Source organism: Chaetura pelagica, unplaced genomic scaffold (genome assembly GCF_000747805.2).
Source record: "Chaetura pelagica isolate M959 unplaced genomic scaffold, ChaPel_1.0 scaffold462, whole genome shotgun sequence".
Taxonomy (NCBI): Eukaryota; Metazoa; Chordata; class Aves; order Apodiformes; family Apodidae; genus Chaetura; species Chaetura pelagica.
Genome location: NW_009952454.1, coordinates 228,211 through 230,156, shown reverse-complemented (window position 1 = coordinate 230,156; position 1,946 = coordinate 228,211). Strand labels below are relative to the sequence as shown.

Sequence of the window (1,946 nt, the reverse complement as noted above, 5' to 3'; positions counted from 1 at the left end):
CTACACACACACAAACTCACACCCACAAACACGCACACTCCATCCATCCATCCATCCATCCATCCATCCATCCATCCATCCATCCATCCATCCAAGGAATAGTTATAGGCTGGTGGCTGGTCCATGGGATCGGGTTTGAGATCCTCCTTGTGGGATCTGCAGGCTGGCGGAGGAGCTGGAAGGATTAGACCTGATCTTGGTATTTGGTAACTTGTGATCTTTTTTCCATTTCATCCTCCTGTTCTGGAACCAGATTTTGATCTGGCGCTCGGAGAGGCAGAGGGAATGGGCGATCTCGACCCTGCGCCTCCGGGTGAGATAGCGGTTATAGTGAAATTCCTTCTCCAGCTCCAGGACTTGCTGCCTGGTGTAGGCTGTGCGGGAGCGTTTCGGTTCCCCTCCTGAGTAATTGGGGTTTACTGAACAAACACAAAGGAGGAAAAAGAAAAAGGAAAGGGGCGGTGGGGATGGTGTGGGGGGGGGGAAAGGAAAAAAAAGAAAAAGAGCAGAAGAAGAATTACTGAGCTGTTCCTTTAATGGGTCCTTTCCCCCCAAAAGCATCACACATTCTTTCGGTGGGGGGATACACGCAAAAAAAAATACACCGCAAACCTTCTAAAAATACACCCCAAACCGATCTCCGAATCTCCACCTCCATCCTCATTGCTTGACGTGTATTCCTGTCTAAACGTTTTTATAAGGTCCCCTGGACACATTTTCCGTGCCCTCTCCGTGTGGATATCCACATAAATATCCCCACTTCTACTGGAGCATCTTTCTATTATCCCCAAATCTTTAAAATTCCCCCTGCACACATGGGAACAGACCAGCCCAGCCTCCCCTTTTTATTCAATATCACACACGAAAAAAAAAAAAAAAAGAATCAAAAAAAAAGAGAAAAAAAAAAAGAAAGAAAGGAGGGGGGAAATAGTAAAAGTTTACTCAACCCGCCACTTAAATACAAATTACGAAAACATAAAACTTAACTTATGAAGATTCAACAGCCATAAAAAAAGTAGCCTGCAAGAAATTGGAGGAGGATGGTAACAGAGACTTCAAAGGCACATGGCCAAGCAGAGCAATAAAAATTTATGGAGGATGTAATTATACCGCTCTGCAAACAGGCGATCGTAAATCTCCACGAATGGTTATTTTACAACTGGTGCAATAAGATTTCTACAAGACTTTGAGGTGCTACTTAGTATAAAGCAAAGCCACTTTAGTTCACTTACCCGTGCTTACATGGACTTTTTTCATCCAGGGGTAAACTACCGGCTCTTTGCAAGAGGAATTGGAAGGGCTTTGGTTGAGAGAGTTTTGGCTGCAGGAGGGTGGTGGGCTGGGGGTGACCGGCTCGCAGGGATGGTTTGGCTCAGAGAGGTGGCTCTGCAGTCCGGCCGGAGGATGGACATGACCCCGGGGGGATAACACCGCTGCTTGGTGGCCGGAGCTCTGACAGGACGAGTAGAGCTGCTCCTTGCAGGCTGACCGCGGCTGGTACATCGCTTCATGTTGGAAAGTGCTCTCTCGCCTCTGGCTGCTGTAATATTCCGGCGAGTGATTGGGAAGGTAATCGCTGTGGGAATACTCTTCACAGGGTGGGAACTTGGGGTCCACATAGTTGGAGTTGATCAAAAACGAGCTCATGGCCATTAATTTCTTAGAATTGCACACACGGAAAAAAAAATAATATATATATCTCTCCTAAAATTTATTCCTGTCCCCCCCTTTACTCGTTTTCCTGTTTCGTGAAACCCTCCTACTTACTGTCAAGTGAACAAAGTTGGAGTCCATGTGACAGCGCGGGCCAATGGCGAGGTGCCCTGCGATCCCCGGATAAGGAAATCTGCCCAGCCCGGGCTCTCCCGAGGCCCCGAGCATCCCCGGGGAGGCGACCGGGGGGCACCCGCTCCCCTCCTGCCTCCCCCGGCCCCGGCCCCGCCGGG

At 48.9% G+C, this 1,946-nt stretch overlaps 1 protein-coding gene across 2 annotated transcripts in view; it reads right to left on the bottom strand.

Annotated features, from left to right (window-relative positions):
* Nucleotides 1–102: 102 nt before the first annotated feature.
* The window catches only part of HOXB4 (homeobox B4), a 17,088-nt gene continuing 15,244 nt past the window's right edge, over nucleotides 103–1,946 (bottom strand). The window contains exons 1-3 of one of the 2 annotated variants that reach the window (XM_010008574.1): nucleotides 1,768–1,794; nucleotides 1,233–1,659; nucleotides 103–419 (exon numbers count right to left, since the gene is read on the bottom strand). In XM_010008574.1, the coding sequence (XP_010006876.1) occupies nucleotides 103–419; nucleotides 1,233–1,659; nucleotides 1,768–1,794 (771 nt within the window). Of the gene's footprint in view, nucleotides 420–1,232; nucleotides 1,660–1,767; nucleotides 1,795–1,946 lie in introns of those variants that run through there. The other variant, XM_010008575.1, reaches the window with a different exon arrangement.